Below are 24590 nucleotides of genomic sequence, written 5' to 3'. Positions count from 1 at the left end.
TCTCTCTCTCTCTCTCTCTCTCTCTCTCCTCCTTCCAGGTCATGTGTTCCTCTTCTAATCCCTCTTTAGTCTTTCTTTTCACTTCCCTTTCCACATCCCCTCCTTGTTCTTCCTCGCATACTCCCTCTTCCCCATCTTTCCACATCCCCCTCCCCTTCCCCACTGTACCTCTACCCCTCCCCATCCCCTCCCCTACACCCCTAACACCTGCATCTTTCTGTGTTACGCGGGGTAGAAATGACAGTCCGGGCGAAGGTGGGAATAAGAGTGACAATGTGGGGTGAACAGGGTGGTATTAAAGTCAGAGAAAGGTGTAATTCCTGTCCCCCACCCCCCACCTAGCACCCTCACCCCCACACTATCTCCCCCCTCCTCCCCCCACTCAAACACACCTACCTAATCATATGCGACAAGAGTGAGATGGATTGGGGTTGTGTTGGGAGTGATACGGTGTTTATACAGGAGGAAAATACTGAGAGAGAGAGAGAGAGAGAGAATGAGAGAGAGAGCATTTGTCTCTGTGTCTTCGTACATTGCCCTGTGTGTAAAATATGTTTTTTCTTGTATGTATGTATGTGTGTTACCTAAGCACATGTACGTTTGTGTGTGTCGTGTGGGCAGGTGTACATGTGCAGGTGTGGGTGTACAGGTGTGTTCGCAGGTGTCAGGGCGGCGTGTGTGTTGGCGGCATTGTGTTACGAATAAAGCTACCTATTTCTCCACGGAACATAATTCTCCGTGACTCATAATGACTGGGGGAGGATGGGTTTGTGGTGGATGTGCTGCTCCTCCTATTATTACCATCGATATAGTCAGGGTTCGTGAATTTCCACTGCTTCGATGGAGAATAGGAAAAACGTACACTATTTGCACATAATTTTCTTCTTTCACCGTTCGTAAATTTTCACTGCTACGATCGGGGTATAGGAAAAAATATATACTGTTTACATTCGATTTTCTTCTCTCACTGCTCGTGTGGTGTGCTGAAAAAAAAAAAAAAAAATGTATTGAGTGTTTCCTTCACTATTTCCATATTTTTAGTGCTATGAAGAGTGAGTGGAGAAAATACTGAGTGAGAATATTCAACGTTGGTTTTTACGTTATTTATCGTTCCCTTTTCGTTCCCCCTCTCCCTCGCCTTGCTTCCTCCCTCTCCTCCATTTTTCCTGCTCCTCCTTCGCCATTCTTCCTCCCCCTCCTTCGCCATTCTTCCTCCCTCTCCTTCGCCATTCTTCCTCCCCCGCCTTCGCCATTCTTCCTCCCTCTCTTTCGCCATTCTTCCTCCCCCGCCTTCGCCATTCTTCCTCCCTCTCCTTCGCCATTCTTCCTCCCCCGCCTTCGCCATTCTTCCTCCCACTCCTCCCCTTCCCTCTTCACCTCCCTTTGAGCTAGCTGTGAGTGTGGATGTACAGAAGTGTTACGGCACTGCACACTAATCGCTGTAATCCCTCCCCTCCCCCTCCCCTCCCCTCCCTTTTTTTACACAATTATTTACTCGGTAGCGTTTTGGGGAAATGTTTATGAAGAACCTTACCTGTTTTTGTGATTAAGAAGTATTCCTGTTTTCTCTCACCTTGCGCGCGCGCGCGCGCGCACACACACACACACACACACACACACACACACACACACACACACACACACACACACACACACACACACACACACACACACACACACACACACACACCACAAACTACTACTACTACTATCACTTTTCCTATTATACTAAGAAGACAAATGCCCCTATGATTACCACACACTTCTTTTTCCCCGTTTCCTTTGTACAAGGGATTAATTATACCTGACTTCCAATCCTCCGGGACTCTACCTTCCTCCCAGGCCAATCTGCACATCTTCCACATCCATTCTTCTACTATCTCTCCCCCATGCTTCAGCATTTCACCACACACTCCATCAATTCCTGGGGCTTTCCCCGATTTAACTTTCTTCATTGCTTCCACAACTTCTATCCTACTGACTTCTTCCTGTCTTCTCACCTCCCTCCTTCTCCCAGCCATTCCCCAGCCACTTATACTCGCATTACTTCCATCCTCTACGTTCAACAAGACTTACGGAAAGTGCAACGCTAGTATATATTGTCACCATATGAAGTCGATATGCCAGTTTCACATAATATGCTGAGCGAAATATAAAGAGAAAGTTGTAGTATTTTGCAACATGCCCCCTGCAGAGAGCGGAATGCCTGTACTTTTTCCCTTGTGTTTTAAAGTGGTTCGCATGTTTTTTTTTTTTTTTTTTTTTTTATGCACTTGGACACGCACAGGTATGTTTCGTGTCGCATTTCGTGTTCTCACTCAATTTACCTCACGAACATCCATTTATTTAGGTGATAAAAAAATTGCCGCTTTGTTATTAGCGCCATTCATTCATTTTTCGCTCGCAATCGCGGTAAAGTGATGGGAATTACAGAGAAAGAATGGGAGACTCGAGCCCGTATTCTCGTCGTTTAAGGAGGCTCCCTAACACCTCTTCCTTAGCGATTTATTTTGGAGTATGACTGGGTATCCTACTGGACATGATTTAAGCAGAGTGTGTCGATATTGGATGGATTTATGTAACATAGGACAGTAAAGTGTAAAAAGTAAAGTACCGTAAATCGCCTAGGAAAGGGTGTTACGGAGCTTCCGAGGTTCTCGTGCACCACTTCTTTAGTGATTTATTTTTAGCTGGTTCCTATCCTAGAGAGGAAAGCCGTACAGGGATTAAATATTTTACCACAATGTTGAGATAATTGAGTTACACCCATGACTTGTAAGAAGGAGCGACTGTCATTGTGTTTTTATCTAGCATTAATTTCTTCTTGACCTGAGAAATGGGAAAGTGGTTGTGTTCTTCAAGGTCTCTGCTCTCCTATGCAAAGCTCACCTACTCTGATATTCCTCTCTTGTGTTACTCACACCTCCCATTACCTCAGTCTTCCATGTATGCACTCCTGTTGCAACTCGTAATTTCTTCTTCACATGAGAAACTCAAGAATGTCAATGGCTCATTCTCTAAGCTCTCTTCCCTCCCATGTAAAGCTCACCTGCTCTAATATTTCTCTCGTGTATTTCTCACACCTCCCCTTACCTCAGTCTTGTATGCATGTCACTCCCGCGTTTATAACTCGTAATTTCTTCTTTGCATGAAAAACGCAAAAATGGCAGTACGTTTTTGAAGATGCAGTGTAGATATGTTGGTGGACTCGCAGACGAAAATTTGGCGGTGACTTAAGAATCCAACACGTTTTCCAGTGTTGACGGAATAGTAGACGAAACTTTTGACGCCGACGGTAGAAATCTAGGAGGTGTAGCCATAAATGTTAGTAGAATCGTTGAACTTTTGGGGGTGACTGTAAAGAGGGTTGGTGGACTCGCCGACGAAATTTTGATGCTCATTTTCTAGAAGGTTAATGGGCTCGTAGATGAAATTTTTGGCGGTGACTGTTAGAAGGGGGTTAGTGGACTCGTAGACGAAAATTTGGCGCCGACTGTTCAAAGAAGGTTAGTGGACTCGTAGACGAAATTTTTGGCCGTGACTAAAAAGAGGGTTGGTGGACTCGTAGACGAAATATTGGCTATGTTCAAAGAGGGTTAGTGGACTCGTAGACGAAATTTGGCTGTGTTCAAAGAGGGTTGGTGGACTCGTAGACGAAATTTGGCTGTGTTCAAAGAGGGTTGGTGGACTCGTAGACGAAATTTTTGGCGGCGACTGTGAGATTCCAGCACGTTTTCCAGGAGTCAGTAGTGTTGTTGCCATGAGTATTGATTATAAAATGGTGGCCGCGTGTAGTCAAGTTGTACTACCGAAGGGGCGGAGCGAGGAGGTTGAAGGGGTGAGTCCCATCCGTAATGACACACGGGTTTAAAGGCGTGGACGCGTAGTGGTAGTGGAGGGGGAGGGGAGGCCGGGAGAGAGAGAGAGATAGAGGGGAGGGGAGTTGTGTGTGTTTGTGGTTATGTGAGCTTGTGTGCATTTGGTGTGGAGTGTGGGTGCGTGAGGTGGTTAGAGAGAGAGAAAGAGAGAGAGAGAGAGAGCGCCATGCATACCTCTGAATTACCAAAAGCTAATATGTTTGTATATACCTCATTTATCGGGTATATGAGTTTGTAAAGCTGACAGTTACTCACGAGTCTGTTCACCTATGTTTATCCAGGCGAGTTTACCTCCTTAGGCGGTTTATATGTGGATTATAAAGGGTAGGTATTGAGCATAAAATGAGCTAAGAATATGTACATCGTAAAGAGCAGATATTGAACATCGAAAAGAGCAAAGAATACGTACATTAAGGGTAAATATTGAGCAAAGAAGTGAGCACAAACTATGTACATGAAGGGTAAGCACTGCATAAAAAGTAGTGAAGAATATGTACATTATAAAGGGGAAAGATTGAGGATAAAAATTCGCGAGGTAAAGTGCTAGTTTTTTGTTGTTGATATTTTTCTACCATTGCTGCGGCATCTTGTTTCCCATTCTGTCAGGCTTACGTATATTCATTTTACTCTGACTTGGCCTAAAATTGCCATCTCTCCACCTTGAATGCCGAGTATGATTCTGGTCACGAAGAAGTGCTGGGGAAATGATGTAGGCCTGTAGTATTTCTAGGCCAGTGAGCTACGTGAAATAAGCTGCAAAAGGACGAAAATCTGGGCTAAAAGATAGAAAGACGACTGTATTCAACTGAAGAAAAAGCCCTTGATACTGAAGCCTGTATCTAACCCCTCCAGTTCAGTAAATCTCTCCTCTGAGCTGAAGAAAACCGTTTTGAGGTGACAACGAGGAAACGTGAAGAGATGTGTTTGTGGTGAGGGGAAGAGTAGTTGTGTGTTATGTTATTTATAGATGCACAAGGGTAGTGTGTGTGTGTGTGTGTGTGTGTGTGTGTGTGTGTGTGTGTGTGTGAAATGAACGTGACTGTATGTGTATGTGTAGGTGTAGGTGTTAATTCAGTTGTGTAAGTTTGTTGTGATGTGCACTTCTGTATGTCTTTAAACTTATGTGCGTATGTATCTGTATTATTAATTTCTACACATGTATACCTGTGTGTGTGTGTGTGTGTGTGTGTGTGTGTGTGTGTGTGTGTGTGTGTGTTGCGGTGTATTGATTGCGTGCGGCCTGGTAGCTGTGAGGAGCATTGCATCGGACAGGTAGGTGACTCGACGGGGGGAAACCAAGGCTCCGGGCGACACGGGAGTCGGGTTAGCGTGTCTCTCCGGGTCCTTCCTACCCCTCAGACCCTTGGCCGTGTTGTCTTCTTCCTTTTGATTTATCCTGCCTTTTTTTTGCTCATATTTTCTTATTTATCCCTCTTAGGTCATTTTTGTCAACATTGAAAAAACCGATTTAGGATATTTGAAGGATTTACTGAAAGATATATAAAAATCTCCTCCACCTCAGTTTCCAAAGTTTCCCCCTGTCCCCCCTCCCCCCCTAAACAAAAGTATGATAGTACTGTCGCATATATATAATTTTTAAAACTTGTAGAAGAATAAGGGCATGTTTTTTTGCGCGTCTTTTTTTTTTACTAGTGTTAAATTAGGTGAATAATTGATATCTTCCGTATGATATTATTACGGTATTATTATTATTATTATTATTTTTATTATTATTATTATTATTATTATTATTGCCTATTCAAGCCATCATATTCAGATCTGACGTTCTAGATGGAGAGGTTAGATATTGGTTGTGATTGTAGCAAAGTGATGGTGGTGGTGGTGGTGGTGGTGGTAGTGATTGTGGAGGTGCCGGTGGTAGTGGTGGTGGTGATTGTGGAGGTGCCGGTGGTAGTGGTGGTGGTGGTGGTGGTTAGTGTGGAGGTGCTGGTGGTAGTAATGATTGTGGAAGTAGTTGTAACAGTGGTGGTGACTGTGGTAGTATTGGTACCGGTAGTAGCGATTCTGAAAGAGACGGCAGTAGTGAAGATAGCGACCTTGGCAGTAGTAATGATTGTGGAAGTGATGGTGGCAGCAGAAGTGGTAGTGACGGCAGTAGTGAAGATAGCGACCTGGGCAGTAGTAATGATTGTGGAAGTGATGGTGGCAGCAGAAGTGGTAGTGACGGCAGTAGTGAAGATAGCGACCTGGGCAGTAGTAGTCGCATCCGTGGACCCAAAATGGCGTCTGTTGCCCGTCTGTGCGGCCATAAAACGGAAGGGGAAGTTTCGACCGGCGTTTATCAAGCATTTTTGACTAACGAGGAAATGTCACTTGCGTTTTATGGGCCATTAATTAACGAAGCGACTGGGACCCTTCTTCTGTTTACGGCCCTCGTTGAACGTCGTTTTTTTTTAAATAGATTTTTTTGCCTTTTTTTTCGTTACTCGTTGATCTCTGCGTAAAAATTTTCTCCTCTGTTTTTCGCTCTTTTGTGATTGGGATTTTTTTTGGTCATATTTTTTCATTTATTTCTGTTTACGGTTTCTCATTGAACGTCAATTTTTTTATAGATTTTTTCGTCTGGATTTTCGTTAGTCCTCGTTGATCTCTGCCTAGAAATTTTCTCATTGATTTTTCTCTCATTTGTGATTGGGATTTTTTTGGGTATTTTTTTGTTTATTTCTGTTTACGGTCTCTCGTTGAACGTCGATTTTTTTTTTTTAATAGATTTTATCGCCTGGTTTTTCGTTACTCCTCTTTGATCTCTGCGTTAAAATTTTCTCATTTATATTTCTCTCATTTGTGGTTGTGATTATTATTATTATTTTTTTTGGGACACCCTTCTTCTGTTCACTGATCTCGTTGAACTTCGATTTTTTTTATATATTTCGTTTGGTTTTTCGTTATCGCTTACTTATATGTGATTATTTGTTTCATTTTTTCGTTATTTCTAATCGTTTATTTATCGCTTATTTGCAGGGTTGGGACCTTCGTTGAACATCGATTTTTTTAACTATTTTTTTCGTGTTTCGTTAATCTGGGGTTTTATTTAATTTTATCTCATGTTTTCGTTTATTTTGGTTTCGTTATTTTACGTTATTTATAGTTTTTTTTAATCGTTTACTTTCGTTACTCTTAGGTACTTAGATTTTGGATATTTTTCCTCGTTATTTTTTCGCGTTAGTTTTATAGCTGTTTCTTCACGTTATTTTTATTTTTTTATTGCGTTTTTTCGTTATTTTTTCCTCGTTATTTTTTCGTATTTCGCTCATTTTTCGGTTGTCATAGTTTCATTTGGCTGGCTTTCCCTTTTTGGTGTGATCTACAAATTCTCTGTCTGTCTGTCTGTCTGTCTCAGAAACAAAAATTTATTATTATAGACCAAAAAGGCTAAATTTCCCCCAGTAATTTTCCATATTATTTCACTCCCTTTTTTTTTTTTATTATTTTCTCATTCATATTACGTGTTCCAACTCATCAACGATCATTTTAATTTTTAATATAATTTTTACACCTATAATTCTGTTTGAAAATTGTTATAGGTACACATTAATAAGTTTTTCTTTCTCCCTGTCACCTCTTCTCACTCTTCTGCCCTACCCTAGTCCCTCCCCTCTTCCCCCCTTCTTCTCCTTCTCCCCTCTCTCTCCTCCATGTCCCCTCTCTCCCCTTTCTCTCCTCCATGTCCCCTCTCTCCCCTTTCTCTCCTCCATGTCCCCTCTCTCCCCTCTTCTTCCACCCTGACCCCTCTTCATCCTCCTCTCTTTCATCACCCCTGTCTCCTATCTCGACTCCCTTCCCCTCCCTTTATCTCCATTCCTCTCCCCTCCTTTATCTCCCCTCCTTTCCCTCCCTCTCTCCCTCCCTTTCTCTCCACTCCCTTCCTTTTCCCGGCCCACTTCTGTCTCCCTGTCTCGCCCATACCCAGTTTTATGTTTCTTCTTTCTCTCCCTTTTTCATCTTCATCACTAGGCTTCACTTTATTCTCCCTTTCTCTTCATTTTTCCTTTCTCTCGACCTCCCTTCCTCTTTATCCGCCAGTTCTCTTTTTCCTATCTCATTTTTCTCTCTTCAACTTTCTCTCTTCTTCGTCTGTTTCAACCCCTGTCTTCTCTTCTCCTTCCTAACTGTGACTGTCATCTTTTCGCATCTTCTGTATTTCCTCTGTAGCCTCCATCGTCTCTTCCTTATCCCTTTGCTACCCCTTCCCCATTACCGGTTCTCTCCACCTTCCCCCCACCTTCCCCCCTCCTCCTCTTCTCTATCCATCCTCTCTTTCTCATGTATTTCTGTCTGTCTCCTACTTTTATTCTTTCTCAGCTTTCTTATATCTTTTCTTTCATTTCCACTTCATTTCTGTCACCTCCTCTATCCATCTTCTCCTCCTCACTCCCTCCCCACTACCTCTCCACTTCCCCAGCACCCTCCCCCACCTCTCCCCACTCTCCCCACGTCCTTCCTATCCTCTCCCATCTTTTATTCACCATTCTCTCCCTCATTCTTTCCCCACCCTTAGCTTCATCCTCTTCCCACCTCCTCTCCACCCTCTCCCCACCCTCTCTTCACCTCCTCTCCACCCTCTCCCCACCCTCTCCTCACCCTCTTCCCACCTCCCCACCCTCTTCCCACCTCCTCCTCACCTGTGACAAGCCGGGGTGAGCAGGGGACTGGGTTTATGGGCACTTGGTGGGGACTTTGCCTGACCATAAAAAAAAACTTGTCCCTTGTCTTGGGTACCCGTCTCAGTTTATAGGGTTGAGCGTCAAAATATTCCCTGTAATTGGTCTTATATACTCCAGTTTGTGTGTGTGTGTGTGTGTGTGTGTGTGTGTGTGTGAGAGAGAGAGAGAGGGGGGGGAATTTTCTTTGTAAATAACCTGATGAACTCTAGTTTTGTGTGTGTGTGTGAGAGAGAGAGAGAGAGAGAGAGAGAGAGAGAGAGAGAGAGGGAAAGAGAGAGCAGCTTGTTTACTTGTGCCATAAAAAAATAAACTGATAATGATAATGTGTTTGGGAGTCTCTTAAGCTCATGAGAATACGACCACACACACACACACACACACACACACACACACACACACACACACACACAGGTAAGTCGTCCGTAGGTGTGAAAACAAAACAGGTAATTAACAAAACTAATTCCACGCCTACCTGTCCCCATCAAGATAGTGAGGAACCTCCGTAACACCTCTCCCTAAGCGATTTATTATGCTTATTACTAATTACGAAAACTTTGTCGCCTTTATCTAGGTTCGCGTCTGTTTAGGAAGCTCCCTAACACCTCTTCCTAAGCGATTTATTATGCGTATTCCCAATTACTAAAACTTTGTCGCCTTTATCTAGGGTCTCCTCTGTTAAGGAAGCTCCCTAACACCTCTTGTAAGCGATTTATTTTGTTTATTACTCATACTAAAATTTTTCATGCGCATTCTCGTTGGTTAAGGAAGCTCCCTAACACCTCTTCCCAAGCGACTTATTTTAATTATTACTCTTTACTAAAATATTGTCGCTCTGCCTTTGGCCCGTACTCTCGTCGGTGTAGTAAGCTCCTCAACACCTCTTCCTTAGCGATTTATTTCCGGATACAGCTAAAGTCAATTTATGTGTTATCTGTGCTTAATGTGGTGGTATGTGAAGGCGACACAGAAGGTTGTAAGGAGTCCATTTTGGTTTGAAGGGAAGTGGGCGTCAGTTGGCTTTCATAAATTCTCTTTTCTTTTTTCTTTCTCTTCTTTTCCATTTCTTGTTTTCATGCGTCGTCTTGTCTTCCTTTTTCTGTTTTTCTTTTCCTCCTTTTCCTTCTTTTTTCCTTCCCTCTTCGTTTCTTGTCTTTCTTTTCTTCATTTTCTCTTTTCCTTTCTTCTCTCCTTCCCTTTCTTTTCTTCTTCTATTCCTCTCGTTTTCTTCTCTGGTTTCTTTTCCTATCCTTTTCTTCTCTTTCTTTTCTTCCTCCTTTCTTTTCTTCTTTCCTTTCGTCTTTCCTTCCCTTTTTTTCTTCATCTGTTCCTCTCCTTTTCTTGTCTGGTTTCTTTCCCTCTCCATTTCTTGTCTTTCTTTTTCTTTTCTTTTCCTCCTTTCCTTTCTTCTTTTCGTCCATTTCCTTTCTTTTTACCTGCAGACGGGACACGTAGGAGCACCTGATTACTTTACACCTGCCGTCTCCACCTCCCTCACGCATCTTAGCGACTGAGAGGAGACAGAAATTCAAGACCCGTGTTCCTTCATTTCGACGTGGAGCATGTACAGCCGATCAAAGAACCCTCCTGCTACTCCACCTCTTGTACTTCACACCTTCTCGTCCCTCACCTTCTCCCCTAACGCATCCTGACAGGGGATTCATCTACGACCTTAGAAATCTAGCAAAGGGCCCCTCTCACCTTAGGTCTACTTGCTGGTAAAGGAGGGTGAGGTGGAGGGTGAAATATAAGACCTACTTTTGACACCGACTGTGCACTATCGCTAAGATCTGGGGAAGGCGGTGGCGGCAGGAGGCAGCGACGGGAGCAGGGAAGGTATCCATGAAGAATCTTAAGACATGTCGAGGATAAACGGGTCGCCGTGGCAGTGTCTTAGTGCCATAAATCGCCCTGTTTTTCGTCTTCCTCCTTGTTGTAATCCTCTCTAGTTTCCTTGTAAGGTGTTGGGAAGGTGTAGCAGTGAAGACAAATACACCAACACTCGATTGTATGCACCTAGACACACACGCAAACACTCAGTCTTAAGGACAAGTTGAGTTAAGAGGGTTTGGGAATATGGGAAGAGGGTCGTTAGCCCGGGGTTGTGGAGGCGACCTTGTCACCAGCAAACAAGTGTAGTTGTCGTTAATTAAGCGATTGATCATATCGCTGCTGGAGGCGACTCAAGTTTGGTATTCGTCTTGCCGGGCCAGGAATTTAATGTGTTTTGGGGGCCCCTGTCTCGTCTCGTAGGGCCTCTCTCTCGTCTCGTAGGGCCCCCTGTCTCGCCTCCTAGGAACCTCTGTCTCGTCTCCTAGGGCCCCCTGTCTCGCCTCCTAGGATCCTCTGTCTCGTCTCCTAGGGCCTGTCTCGCCTCATAGGCCCCCAGTCTCGTCTCCTAGGGCCCCCTGTCGCTTCTCCCAGGGCCTTTGTCTCGCCTCCTAGGGCCTGTCTCGTCTCCTAGGGCCTTTGTCTCGCCTCCTACGGCCTGTCTCGTCTCCTGGGGCCACTGTCTCGTCTCCTAGGGCCCCCTGTCGCTTCTCCCAGGGCCTTTGTCTCGCCTCCTAGGGCATGTCTCGTCTCCTAGGGCCTCTGTCTCGTCTCCTAGGGCCTGTCTCTCCTCTTTGGGACTGACACCAACTTGCATTTATTTATAAGGCATGATTCTAGATAGCGACGTTGCTCTTGATCGTGTTGATTTATGTGTGGATATATTTGCTCGCTGGAAGGAATTGATTGAGTGTACTTCTCGTCAGTATCTCTATCTATCCTTATCTTCTTATGTGACATACTCCTGATACTGGTCACTCTGCTTTTTAAGGCCCCGCGCTAGATGCCTTGTTGTGTGTGTGTGTGTGTGTGTGTGTGTGTGTGTGTGTGTGTGTGTGTGTGTGTGTGTGTGTGTGTGAGAGAGAGAGAGAGAGAGAGAGTGTGTGTGTGTGTGTGTGGAGTCAGTAGAATAAGCAAGATAAATAGAAAAGGAATTGTTGATATTACTTTGTATGTTCTGGAAGTGATGTGGAAATATCTTGCTGGTTTTAATTGCTAGTTTTAAGACAGGGAAGTGAGTAAAATTATTATTATTATTTATTATTATTATTATTTTTAATACTACCGGTACTACTACGACTGCTACTATTACTACTACGACTACTACTACTACTACTACCTCCCCCAGACCCCTTCTCCCTTTGACCCCCCCCCTCCAGACCCACCCTTAGAGATAGTTACTTGTTGGATGGCACTTCTCAGAGGCTTTTTATTATTATTATTATTATTATTTATATATTTATTAATTTTATTTTTAACATTGATAGATTAAGTTGTATGTTTGGCGGAACTTGAACACCAACTTGCACCTTGTTATAGTAATTAAGGTGTGATAGAACGAAGATGTGAAATGTATCGTGAAATAAGCTGAGAATTATGGAAAAAGATGCTGAAAATTTTAATGAAAGAATATATATATATAAAAAATTGTTTGTTGGACTAAAGTGAACACAGAGATGAAAAGAATAAAGAAAATCAGAACCAGACATTATGGAAAAAACTGAAAATTTAAGGAAGATTACCCCAAGACATTCAGCTGCTTGAGACGAGGAAAAAAGACATGAACGAATATTTGCACAACACATTTGCTTTGACAATGAAAACATGTGTAAATTATAACATTTTTTGGAAAACAGACGAAAATTTATGTTCCTTGTGAGACGAACAAAGAAAAGTGAACGTAAAAATTACCCTCCACATCTGTCTTGATATTAATAATGATAATAATAATAATAATAATAATAATAATAATAATAAAAAGTGAATTATAATGGATTTTGAAACCGAGGCTCGAAGTTTTTATATACTTGAGAGACCCCCCAAAAATGAAAACAGAATTGCAATACACATCTGTTGTTTTGATAATTAAGATTTCGTAGAGCCAGACAGATTATGAATGTGAAAAAAAAGAGAGAGAAAAGATAAGCTTGAAACTGTGTCAAGAAAAGCGTGGAATTTGACGCACGATTATCCGAGCACCTGACTGCATATGAGACGAAGAAAAAAATAAAAATAAATTGAGATAAAACCATAAAAAAACAGAAAAAACGAAGCTGCTACAGAGGCAAAGAATAATGAACACAAAAGAGGGAAAAGGAAAACGAGAAACGAAAATGTAAAACAAAGGGGAAAAAAAGAACGCAAAAAATAAAGATGCAGAGAAGAAAAATTTAAATTACCTATGAGACGAAGAAAAATGAAGTAAATTGCCTATGAGACGAAGTAAAATGAAAACGAAAATGAAACAGCTTGTAAGACGAAGAAAAAAACAAGAAAAACAGACACAGAAGGAAAATACAGGTACTGCTTGTGAGACGAAGATAAATGAAAAAAAATAAAAAATACCAATTACTCAAGAAAAAATGAACACTAAAGAACTTGAACTGCTTGTGGGATGAAGGAAAAAAATAATAATTGCCAGTGAGACGAAGAAAAATGAAAACGAGAAGCTAAACTGCTGATGAGACGAAGGGAAAAAAAACTGTGCACTGAAATTCGCACTGCACATGTTTTGATAATGAAGCGAGCAGGAAACAGGACTCCGTTGCCGCACTTCCTGTTGTGTTGGGGCGGAGGGAGGGAGGGAGGGAGGGAGGGGAGCAGCACGGAGGGAGGGAGGGAGGGAGGTAAGAGAGAATGAATGATATTAGATGCTGTCGCTGGCTGTGTGAGTGGCCACGCCTTGCCATGTTTAGCGAATTGTCTTTTATTGCTCGTACAAGTGTCAAGATCCCTTAGTAACCAGGTGTGAACTCTCTCTCTCTCTCTCTCTCTCTCTCTCTCTCTAATATCTTTTGCAGTTTATCTTTAGAAATATTATCACAGAATTATAAATTTTAACACACTTTAAAATTAATGTTTCATAGCTTATTAAACCTCTGTATCAATCATTTCTTCTCTCTCTTTTTTTTTTTTTTTTTAGATATTCAAAGTCAGAGTAACCATAGATTTGAATATATAAATTTTAATATTTTGAATTGAGGTTAAAATTCATCTTTATCTTGACTACATTATATATATAGGATTTTTTTGGCCTGTGTTTTTCATTCACAGATAAAAATATGGCTTAGATTGTATTCAAAGTTAGAGATAGATTTTTAGATTTATTCAAAGTAAGAGATGGATTTTTAGATTCATTCAAAGTTGGAAATTGATTTTTAGATTTATTCAAAGTTTGTTTTTGACTTCTATCTATTCAAAGTTCAAGGTAACATCTATTTTGCCTTTTATCTTATTAAATTAATGTATCAGTTATATTCCCAGCCTGATAATTACATTGCATATTACATTTATTACAATTAGTATATTATTATGTAATTCTTAACCATGTACTTTCGTTACAGGTGGTAGATTTAAGAATATTTTATGCTCATCCTGTTTATTATTATCACCTCTAACACCTAACACCACTCGTCTGTCACCCCCACTAACACCACATCACTCATACCACTAACACCACCTCACTCATACCACTAATACCACATCACTCATAGCACCTCCACTAACACATCATTCATAACACTAACACCACATCACTCATACCACCTCCACTAACACCACATCACTCATAACACCTCCACTAACACCACATCACTCATAACACCTCCACACCACATCACTCATAACACCTCCACTAACACCACTTCAGTCATAACACCTCCACTAACACCACATCACTCATAGCACCTCCACACCACATCACTCATACCACCTCCACTGACACCACATCACACATAACACCACACCACATCACTCATACCACCTCCACTAACACCACATCACAATCTAACACCGAATATTTAACACCAACTACAATAACATTATTTTCTACTTCATTCTTGCTTATACCAACCGATTTTGGTCACCTTTGTTGTCTTAACCCCTTCACTTAACTGATTTAGTCCACTCCAGCTCACACACTCTTACACTTCACATCACCCTCTTCCTCCGCCACACTTCAACTCACACACCAGTCTCATCACCCCTCCTTCCCTCTCACACTCCACCTCACACCAGTCTCTCTTATTCACCTTTCCACCTCACACTACTCCCTCTTAGTCACCCTTCCACCTTACACTACTAACTCCCTCTTATTCACCCTTCCACCTCACAATATTCCTTCTTATTCACCCTTCCACCTCACACTACTCCCTCTTAATCACCCTTCCACCTCACACTACTCCCTCTTAATCATCCTTCCACCTCACACTACTCCTTCTTAATCACCCCCTCTTCCTCACACTGCACCTCCAACACCCCCTCTTCCTCACACTGCACCTCCAACACCCCCTCTTCCTCACACTGCACCTCCAACACCCCCTCTTCCTCACACTCCACCTCCCACACCCCCTCTTCCTCACACTGCACCTCCCACACCCCTAAATTCAACTGCTGTGCTAAAGTGGATATCCTTTGTGTCTCTCCCCCCCACCATGCAGCTTCGTCACGAGAAACCATATTACTACTCACACCCGGAAGTTGACAGCATGGTAAGTTGTTCATCCTTCACCACCATCTGCAGCTGTACCATTGATTTGTGTTTGGACCCCTCGCCCCATCATCGTACTCATCTCCAGCCCATCATCACAGTTCACCTCCTTCATTTTCTCCCTCTTCTGTGTCTCATCGTCATCACTGTACCCCCCCCCTCCTTTTTATCCTCTGATTTTGTCTCCTTCCCCTCATCATTCTCTCCCCCTCCTTCCCTGTCATCCCCATCTCCCTTTCTCATCTCCCCCACCATATACTATTTATTTCCTGGTTTTCTCTCCCCCTTCCCAATTATTCTCTACCTCATACTCCCTCCCTCATCAGTCTCTCTCCCACCCCGTTCTTCCTACCCCTCCACTCCCCCCCATTTTTTCCCTCATCCCCCTATCTTCTTCCCCTCACCTGTTCTTTGTCTCTCCTTTCCTCCACCTCTCTCTCCTTCTGTCTCTCCCGTATCCCATTCCATTTCTCCCCTCACCCCATCTTCTTTCATCGCCATTCCATCTTCTCCTCATCTCCATTCCTTCTTCCCCTCACTCTCCACTATGTCTGCTCCCCTGTGTCTCTTCCATAACCCATTTCATCTCTCCCTTCACCCCCTTCTATCTCCGCTTCCTCATTCCATCACCCCACACCCCTTTATTTCTCCCATTTCCCCCTCACCCCTCTTCATCTCCCCTTCACTCTTCATCTCCCCTCACTCCTCTTCATCATCCCTCACCCCTCCTCATCTCCTCTCACTCCTCTTCATCTCCCCCACCCCTCTTCATCTCCCTTCTTCATCTCTCCTCACCCCTCTTCTCCCCTCACCTCTTTTCATCTCCCCTCACCCCTCTTCATCACCTCATCCCTCTTCATCTCCCCTCACCCCTCCTCATCTCCCCTCACCCCTCTTCATCTCCCCTCACCCCTCTTCACCTCCCCTCACTCCACTTCATCTCCCCTCACCCCTCCCATACACCCATCTGAGGCCGCCCAGGTTCATTCATTTTCCATTTCTAGGTGATATTAATTTCTCCCATTTTTTTATTCTTGTTATTCTTCTTATTATTTTTTTTTCATACAGGCAGCCTCAAAAATGTCCTCCATCTTGCTCACCAACTTAGGCCAACATTTTGCTTTTACAGATTAGGCAGGAGAAGCCATATTATCAGGCAAATCCAGAACTTGATAGCTTAGTAAGTAATTCCACGTTTTCTGTCTTCTATTTAACCATTGAGGGTGTGTGGTGGTGCTTGTGGTGGAGAGGGACGCCTTCACGTGGTGGCGCTGAGACGACTGGGCCGCTCCACTGCCCTCCCCTCCCCTCCCTACCTCCCCAAAAGGATAGGGGGAGAGGGGTGACTTCAGCCTGCAGTCCACTGGGTTCACGTTCGTCTGAGCCTGGGCATTTATTAACAAGGGTTTTTGATGATTTTTTTTTTTTTATTCTGGCTGACTTCAGACGATTTTATTCAGCTGTGGATTCTTGTAGGGAAGGGTTTAGTCATGATAATAATTATAATAAAATAATAATAATAACAGTAGTAGTAGTAGTAATGATAGTAGTAGTAGTAGTTGCAGTAGCGGTAAAAGTAGTGGCAGTAGTCGTAATAATAATAATAATAACAATAATAATAATAAAAGTAATTATAGTTCCGGGTAATAATAATAATAGTAAAAATGATAATAATAATAATTAATAATAATAATAATAATAATAATGATAATAATAATAATAATAGTAATAATAATAACCATTTTAGTAAGGACTTTACCCTTCCATATAATGCTATTTTTTACACAGTACAGTCCATTATAACGCAGTCTAGTCTCGTGTCCTCCCGCAATGGCTCAACACCACAATCTACCCCTTTCTACCTCAAATAACCCAATAAAATCTACCTTAAAACATCTACTTAATGCATAGGTAACTAAGAATCTCACACGGCCAAAATATCTACTCGGCCCACCCCAGCAGACTGAGCCGTACCCCCCAGACACGAGAATTGAGATGCGTAATGTATAGACCAGCTTGTAAAATCACATCAGTAGCCAGAATAAGAAAGAGACAAACAAACAAACGTTATATTGAAGGGAAAGGACGGAAATTGCTGAGCTCGTGTGCTGAGTTTAGCCCCTTCAGCTCGAGGACTCTCTCTCTCTCTCTCTCTGTTTATCTATCTGTCTGTCTGTCTATCTATTTATCTGTCTATCTAAGTCTGTGTATCTATAATTATCTCAGCCTCTCACTCTCTATCTATCTATCTATCCATCTTTATTTATCTATCAGACACAGACGATTTTATTCAGCTGAGAAGAGAGGATTTTCGGGAACTAAATCAAATCGTTTGGAAATGGGTAAAAAAAAAAAATAGGTTCTCGGGCTGAAGGGGTTACAGGTGAGTTTCCTTAATTTCAGGGCAGGTAAGATTTTTTCGAAATTTTAGTAATATAATTTAAGGTAATTCAGTTTTATATATATACACGAATTATTTTTTTTCATCAATTTCTTATATATATAGTACGATTTATTTTTATTTTTCATTTTTTCAATAATTTTTTTCTGTATATATATTTTTGAATTTTTAAGGATGAATTTTTATGATTAATTTTCATCTCAGGTGGACCTAATGTGTGAGTTTTTGTTTTCTTTTTTTCTTTTTTTGCTGTTTTTTTTATGTGAAGTTCTCCTATGTGTGGGAAAATGATGATGATGATGATGATGATGGTGATGATAATAATGATGATAATGTAGATGATGATGATTGTGGTGATGATGATGATGATGTTGATAATGATGACGATGATTGTGGTGATAATGATGATGATAATGACGATAATGTAGATGATGATGATGATGATGATAGTGGTAATGATGACGATGATTGTGGTGATAATGATAATAATAATGACGATAATGTAGATGATGATGATGATGATGATAGTGGTAATGATGATGATGATGATGGTGATTGTGGTGATGATGATGATGATGATGATGATAGTGGTAATTATCATGATGATGATGGTGATTGTGGTGATGATGATGATGATGGTGATTGTGGTGAGGATGATGATGATAATGATGATTTTACTTCTTAGCTTTGTTTCTGTATTAAGATTTTCCAACCCTGGGCATAGGCATCACAGTAGTCTTCCTGCATACCATACACCTTCACATGTCACCACTTGCGCACCAACACCCACCGTCCATATTGAATACAAGCTAGGAATAATTCAGGACTGGTGTATTGGTATTAGCGGAGGTGTTTTCAAAAATAAATCAGCGAGGAAGAGGTGTTAGGGAGCTTCCTTTACCAACGAGAAGACGTACCCTAGGCTTGTGTTAGAAAGCTCCCTGACACCTCTTCCTTAGCGATTTATTTTTGGGTATGAGTAGTTAATATCCTTTAGTATGTTATATATGCAGAGTATGGCGATATTGGAAGGATTTGTGTAAGAACAGTAAGGTGTAATAAGCAGACTAAATCGCTTAGGAAAAGATGTCAAGGGACTTCATTTAACTACGGGCCCCTAATCCTTTTGTAGGTTATTTATGTGGAGTGTGGCGATATTGGAAGGATTAATGTAACTTCAAAGAGGACGGTGAAGTGTGATAAGCAAACTAAATCGCATGGGAAAAGGTGTTAGGGAGCTTCCTTAACCGACGAGAATACGAATCCCTAATCCTCTCTGCCTGACGTTTACTTAGGATGTTGGAAGGATTTACTTAACTTCAAAGAGGAGAGCGAGGTGCAATAAGCAAACTAAATCGCATGGGAAAAGGTGTTAGGGAGCTTCCTTAACCGACAGAAATCCTGGTCCCTAATCCCCCCCCCCCTTTACGTGTCCCGGTCCATAACAATTTATAATAACTGTACCTTTAGCACTGACTTTCCCTCGTTTTACTAGCCTCATTATTTTCCTTATTATCGCCCCCGCTGACAAGGTAACGCGGATGATGAGGGAGTTATTGTGGTTATGTTTGGGTTGGATAGTTACCTGGCGGGTGACGGTCAGGTGGCCCCGCTTGACTGCTAATTAGTTAATGTGCAGGTGAGCTTAGGTGAGGGAGAGAGAGGGGAGTTAGTTGTTAGGGGGAAGAGAGGGGGTAGGGGGTTGCAGAGGGAGAGAGGGGAGTTAGTTGTTAGGGGAAGGGCAGGGGTAAGGAGTCGCAAGGGGAGAGAGGGGAGTTTGTTGTTAGGGGGAAAGGAGGAGGTAGGGAGTAGCAGGGGGAGAGAGGGAGTTAGTTGTTAGGGGGAAGGGAGGGGGTAGGGGGTTGCAAAGGGAGAGAGGGGAAAGTGGATAGTACGAGGAGGGAGGGGGAGAGAGGGGAGTTGTTATGGGGAAGGGAGGGGGTAGGGGGTTGCACAGAGAGAGAGGGGAAAGAGGATTGTACGAGGAGGGAGGGGAGAGGAGGGAGAGTTAGTTATTGGGGAGGAGGGGAGAAAGGGAGTGTTAGTTTTTAGGAAGGGAGATGGTTGGGTGGGTTGCAGGGGGAGGGGAGGAAAGGGAGTTAGTTTTGGGGGAGGGAGAGGGAGAGTGGGGTGTAGGGGGAGGACAGGAGAGTTAGTTGGTTGGGGAGGGGGAAGTGTGTGTTGATTAGGTCATTCAAATATCGTCATACTCTTCATAAATGACGTTCAGTGTAGACCAACCCTATCCAGAAAATAAGTCGGCAAGGAAGAGGTGTTAGGGAGCACCGAGAATAGGAGCTCTAAGACTACTGGCCATAGACACATGTTAGAGCCTTATAGAGCTGAGAGGGAGGGCACTACATCACGCTCCCCCGACCCATTTAAGCGAGGATTTGTATGTAATGGCTTAATGTTGTAATTTGGGCCTTGGCTCTGCAGTACATGAACATTCTCACTGGGGGCTGTGTGTTGATGGCCGCAGAAATGGTTCCCTGTCACGCTTCGGGCTGCCTGCGGTTTGGTGGTGGCTTCGGGGGTCCTGGGTTCGTGTTGTGGACCGCTGGTGGTGGTGGTGGTGGTGGTGGTGGTGGTCGTGTGTGTGTAGGATATTTATTTGTGTATTTAGATTTGTGGTCCAGAGTTTTATACAATGTTAAAATTTCTGGTTTTTATAAGGTAGAGCCAAGAGTATGAATTGATGCTTTGGTTCTTGGGTTCGTGATAGATATTGTGGTTTAATTATTTGTCTATTTATCTATTTGGAACTGGATCAAGAATTTCATGCCACGTTGACGATTTTAGCTATATATGAAGAATCGGATCTTTTTTACTTGGTTTTTGGGATGGAAAATTTGGTGAGTAACATTCGTTAGTTTTGGGATGAGTCGGAGCATTTTTTTTTTTTAAGTTCTTGGTAGTTCCATTGTCGCTTGATAGTGTTCAGGGACAAATATGTGTGTGAAATAAGGAGGTACTGTTGTTAGGGGCGAGAGTACAGAGGCAGAGTTAATAGGTTAGAGATGCTCTGTAAATTGTCATAGCTCTCTTTCATAATCTTGCTACTGTAAATTGAGGAAAATTGGCAAAGGAGATTTACAGAGATGGAGGGATGGAGTGGAGAGGTATATGAGAGAGGGGAGTGTGAACTCGGAGCAGGGCAGTGAAATGGTGGGGGACAGGGCGACATGGAGGCGTTTTGGTTGTTGCCGCCCCTTACGGGATTAAGGCGTCTGGCAATAGATAGATGGATTTACAGATACCCATGGGATTTAAGCGGGCATTCCTTCTTTAATTTTCATTGGATTTAGTAGGAAAACAGAACATGTAAAAAGGTGACTAAACTGAAGGACTGACAATATTAGGATTGGTCTTGTTACACGTAGGATAGCAGGCTTGATTACAGGTGAGAAGGAGGGCCTGGCTCCGAACACGATACCTGGGCGAGATTACAGTCCTGGAGGAAAGGTGAGTGGCTGGGGCAGGTGGAGGGGTGGAGGTGGTGGATGAGGGAAGTGGAGGGGTTGGCGGTGGGTTGTGAGGGAGGTGGTGGGATGAAGTTTTGTGAGGAGTGGATGGTTGAAGGTGGTTTGTGACAGGTGGAGGGGTTGTGGTATTTTGTAAGGAGTGGATGGTTGAGCTGGTTTGTGAGGTAGGTGGAGGTGGATTGTGAGGTAGTTGGAAGGGTGGAGGTGGACTGTGAGGTAGGTAGTGGGGTCGGGGGTTTATAAGGTAGATGGCGTGGTGGTGGTGGTGTTTTGTGAGGAATGGATGATGGAGGTGGTGGATGGGGTAGGTGGTGGGGTTGGGGGTTTGTGAGGTATGTGAAGGGGAGGAGGTAGTTTGTGAGGCAGATGGAGTGGATAGAGAGAGTACGCAGGCTAGGTAAGTATGTGAACCAGGTAGATGGGTAACAGTAGAGAGCGTAGGTAGATGAAGTAGGCAGGTGGGTAGAGGGTGAGTGAGGTAGATGGGTAGGTAAAGAGAACAGGAGGTGGGTGAGGCAGGTGGGTGGGTAAGAGGAAGGATAGGTAGGGCATTGGGTAGGTGAGGCAGGCAGGTGGGTGGTTTACAAGGGTAGGTAGGGTGCTGGAGGGGTTAGGTAGGTGTGTGGAGAGAGAGAGAGTAGGTAGGTAAGGCAGGTGTGTGAGTATAGAGGGTACGTAGGTAGGTGGGAGGGAGGGAGGCAGGTGGGCAGCAGCTAGTGAGATAGGCAAAGTAGGTTAGGGGTCGGGGTGAGGCAGATTACAGAGGGAGGCAGGGTGCGAGGGTAGGCAGGACAGGTGGGGGGCGGGTCGAGTTAGCCTGCCTCCCCATGATTTTATTAGTTACCTCTCCCAACCTGCCTGTCTGCTAGTTCCGACGCCCATAATCCCACAGCCTCGTCGCCTCCGTAACTGACTGCTCCGTGGCCCGTCCTGGCAGGCCCCAGGTACCAGGCAGCGGGAGGCGTGAAGGCCCAGGCACGCCTCTCTTGACGGGGTGACAGTTGGCCTGGCTGGCGGGGTGAATGAAGGGGTGATGCTAGGGTGGGGAGACTGGGTGTAGAATGCTGGTAGGGTGGGTGTAACTTGGAAGATGGTAGGGTGAGTGTAGGTTGGATGATGGTTGGGTGGGGGTAGGGTGGAACGGTGATTTTAAGGTGAGTGGACTGTGAGGGGTGATGCTAGGGTGAGCTAGCTGGGTGTAGGGTGGAAGGGTGTGTGGAGGGTTGGCAGGGTGATGGTAGGATGAGTTGGGTGGATATAGAGTGGATAGTATCGTAACACCCCAGCCTCTCCCCCTTATCCCTCCCTTATCCCTGACTTCTCCCTTACTCCCTCATCCCCCCCCCCTTGTCCATCACCTTTGCACCTTTCCTCACCGTCTTAGATGTACCCTTACACCCTGACCACACCCACACCCCACCTCCCCACCCCTCCCTCATCCCTCCCTCCCCCACCATTCCTATCCCTCCCCTCCCCAATCTGTTACCACCTCAGACCTTCCCTTCCCAACCCCTCACCACTCAAGTCTCTCAACTCCTTCACTTCCTCAGACTTTTCTCCCCAACCTCCTAACCTCCCCATCCTTCCCACGCTCCCAACCTTCATATCCAACCCCATGGCTCCTCAGCCAGTCCTCAACCCCTCATCTCCCCAGCCATTCCGGTCTTTTTAACTCCCTCGCCTCCCAAACCTCAAGCTCCCCAACGTCTCCACTCAGCTCCCCAGCCTCTCACCTCATATCTAACCTCCCCATTCTCCCTCTCAAGCTCCCAGTCTTTCACATACCCATATCTAACCTCCCCAATCTCCCATCTCAATCCCTCATCTTCCCACCACCCGTCTGTCAGCCTTACACCGTTCCGCCGCTCTAGGTGTACCCCTTCGGCCTGCCCAGCCTTCGTAAACAGAGTTGGAACGTGAGTTTGATTTATGCCAGGCGCGTTGTGGTCGTCCTAATGTTCCTGGTCCCTCACTTAGCACATACCAATAGCATCTTTAAGCCTCTTATTTTTTACATGAGGGAATTTGTATAATAGGAAGAGAGAGAGGTAATGCTAGGAAAAGAGAAAGGTAATGCTGGGAAGAGAGAAAGGTAATGCTAGGAAGAGAGAAAGGTAATGCTAGGAAGAGAGAAAGGTAATGCTAGGAAGAGAGAGAGAACAGTAATGCTAGGAAGGGAGAGAACGGTAATGCTAGGGAGAGAGAAAGGTAATTTACGAGGGAAATGACACACTTAGCACACTCCACCATCATATTAAGAAAGCTTTTATTTCTAGCCTAAGAGAAGTTTTATACTACGAAGGAAATCACACTTAAGAACCTTTGAGTATCTTAAAGACAACTGTAAGATCAATGCGTCTTGAGGTAGGTGTTACTTAAGTCCTGGGAGATAGTACTTAAATGCTATGAAGGAGAATAAGCACAACCTGATGAGAGTTTGTAGAGGGATTTTCGTCATCATTATTATCATCGCCATCATCGTTTCACACCTAAGGATGGAGTGAGGTAGGGGTCAAGAGAGAGAGAGAGCTGGGAAAATACCCAGTCAAATGAACCCCTCTCTCAATGTATATATATTTTTCAGTGCCTGATACCATATATGAACTACGATGGAAGGCGCACTGCATCTTAATACACCTTAAGTTATAAAAATCTTAAGAAGGGTTATTTTTACCCTGAGAGGAAGGAGGGAAGTATATGGGGAAGGATTAGGAAGGAGGGAAGTATATGGGGAAAGATTAGGAAGGAGGGAAGTATATGGGGAAGGATTAGGAAGGAGGGAAGTATATGGCGAAGGATTAGGAAGGAGGGAAGTATATGGCGAAGGATTAGGAAGGAGGGAAGTATGTGGGGAAGATCAGGGCGGAGGGAATTAAGAAAAGAGGAATATCTAAGAGGAAATAAAAGAGAGGAGTAGTAGTGAGGTTGCAACGGGTTAGGTAAGGTTGCAAGAGGTAAATATAAGAGGAAAAAGTAATGATTGTGGTGGTATTTACTGTAGAGTGACAGCGCCATTTTGTGTGACCAGAAGAAGAGGGATTTGGTGAGGTTGCAAGAGGTCTGGTGAGGTTGCAAGGGGTTAGGTGAGGTTGCAAGAAGGAAGTCTAAGAGGAGAGTAATAATCGTAGCCTGGAAGAGCACCATTTTGTGTGACTAGAAGAAGAGGGATTTGGTGAGGTTGCAAGGGATCTGGTGAGGTTGCAGGAGGTTAGGTGAGGTTGCAAGAAGGAAGTATTAGAGGGAAGAGTAATAATTGTGGCTGTAGGTAGGTTGATAGAGCACCATTTTGTGTGATTGGAGGGCCCTGTCAGACGCCGAGACCAGAGCGGATGCACCTCCTCTTAATATGCAAATAACCTTCAAAGCACCCTGGCCTCAGCTTGCCTCAGGACACCCAGCTTCCCTCGTGCAAGGCGGCCACCAGATAGCTGTTCTGATATTGTTGCAAGGCTTGGTGAGGTTGCTAGGGGTTGGGTGAGGTTGCAAGGGGTTGAGTGAGGTTGCAAGGGGTCGGGTAAGGTTGCAAGGGGTTGAGTGAGGTTGCTAGGGGTTGGGTGAGGTTGCAAGGGGTTGAGTGAGGTTGCAAGGGGTCGAGTGAGGTTGCAA

The 24590-nt window shown here is 43.9% G+C and overlaps 1 protein-coding gene across 1 annotated transcript in view; it reads left to right on the top strand.

The window, feature by feature from the left end:
* Nucleotides 1-24590, top strand: part of hth (Meis homeobox homothorax) — an 843055-nt gene that overhangs the window by 84749 nt on the left and 733716 nt on the right. The window contains exon 4 of the mRNA XM_080286771.1: nt 16228-16278. Within this exon, the coding sequence (XP_080142897.1) occupies nt 16228-16278 (51 nt within the window). The remainder of the gene's footprint in view (nt 1-16227; nt 16279-24590) is intronic.

Source organism: Coenobita brevimanus, chromosome 113 (genome assembly GCF_032717465.1).
Source record: "Coenobita brevimanus isolate Jiangsu-jjx chromosome 113, ASM3271746v2, whole genome shotgun sequence".
NCBI classification, from domain to species: Eukaryota; Metazoa; Arthropoda; class Malacostraca; order Decapoda; family Coenobitidae; genus Coenobita; species Coenobita brevimanus.
This window is presented reverse-complemented; position numbering and strand designations above follow the sequence as displayed.